We start from the raw sequence: 469 nt of genomic DNA, 5'->3' as shown, positions 1-469 counted from the left end.
CCCGGGCTCGCCGCATCCCCTCGCCGCGGGGGCGGCCCTGCCGGTCAGGAGCTGGTGGGCATCGAGGGGTGCTCAGCCGCGCTGGGGCGCGGCCCTCGAGCGGGAGGTCCGCTGTGCTGTGGGGCGGCGTTCTCGGGGGGATGTTGGGACTCCTGTACCGTGTCTGTAAAACGGACGGAGGGAGGGAGGGACGAGTTCAGGGTTGTCCCGTCTTCCTCGTTGCAAAACTGCCCCGAGTCCGCGGGCGAGGCTGTCGGGCAAGTCTTGAGGCTTTGGGCTCTGATACCGCTCGAGGGGTCCAGCTCGCGCAGAAAGAGCGGGATGCTGCAACCTGCTCCGTCCGTTTGCCGGAGGACTGACGGCATTTTGTGTTTCCAGACGCCGAACAGCTGCGGATCTCGGCAGCGTCTTCAGCACTGGTTGATAACCACTTGCAGGGCAGCACGGAGAAAAAGCTCTGCTGGATGCA

General features: G+C 65.7%; 1 protein-coding gene across 1 annotated transcript in view; it reads right to left on the bottom strand.

The window, feature by feature from the left end:
• Nucleotides 1-365, bottom strand: part of E2F1 (E2F transcription factor 1) — a 4,742-nt gene extending 4,377 nt beyond the window's left edge. The window contains exon 1 of the mRNA XM_009318686.1: nt 159-365. Coding sequence (XP_009316961.1) covers nt 159-365 — 207 coding nt within the window. The remainder of the gene's footprint in view (nt 1-158) is intronic.
• Nucleotides 366-469: the final 104 nt, after the last annotated feature.

The sequence above is a fragment of the Pygoscelis adeliae genome, unplaced genomic scaffold (genome assembly GCF_000699105.1).
Source record: "Pygoscelis adeliae isolate BGI_AS28 unplaced genomic scaffold, ASM69910v1 Scaffold72, whole genome shotgun sequence".
Taxonomy (NCBI): domain Eukaryota; kingdom Metazoa; phylum Chordata; class Aves; order Sphenisciformes; family Spheniscidae; genus Pygoscelis; species Pygoscelis adeliae.
The sequence above is the reverse complement of the archived record's forward strand: the minus strand, read 5'-3'. Positions and strand labels throughout refer to the sequence as shown.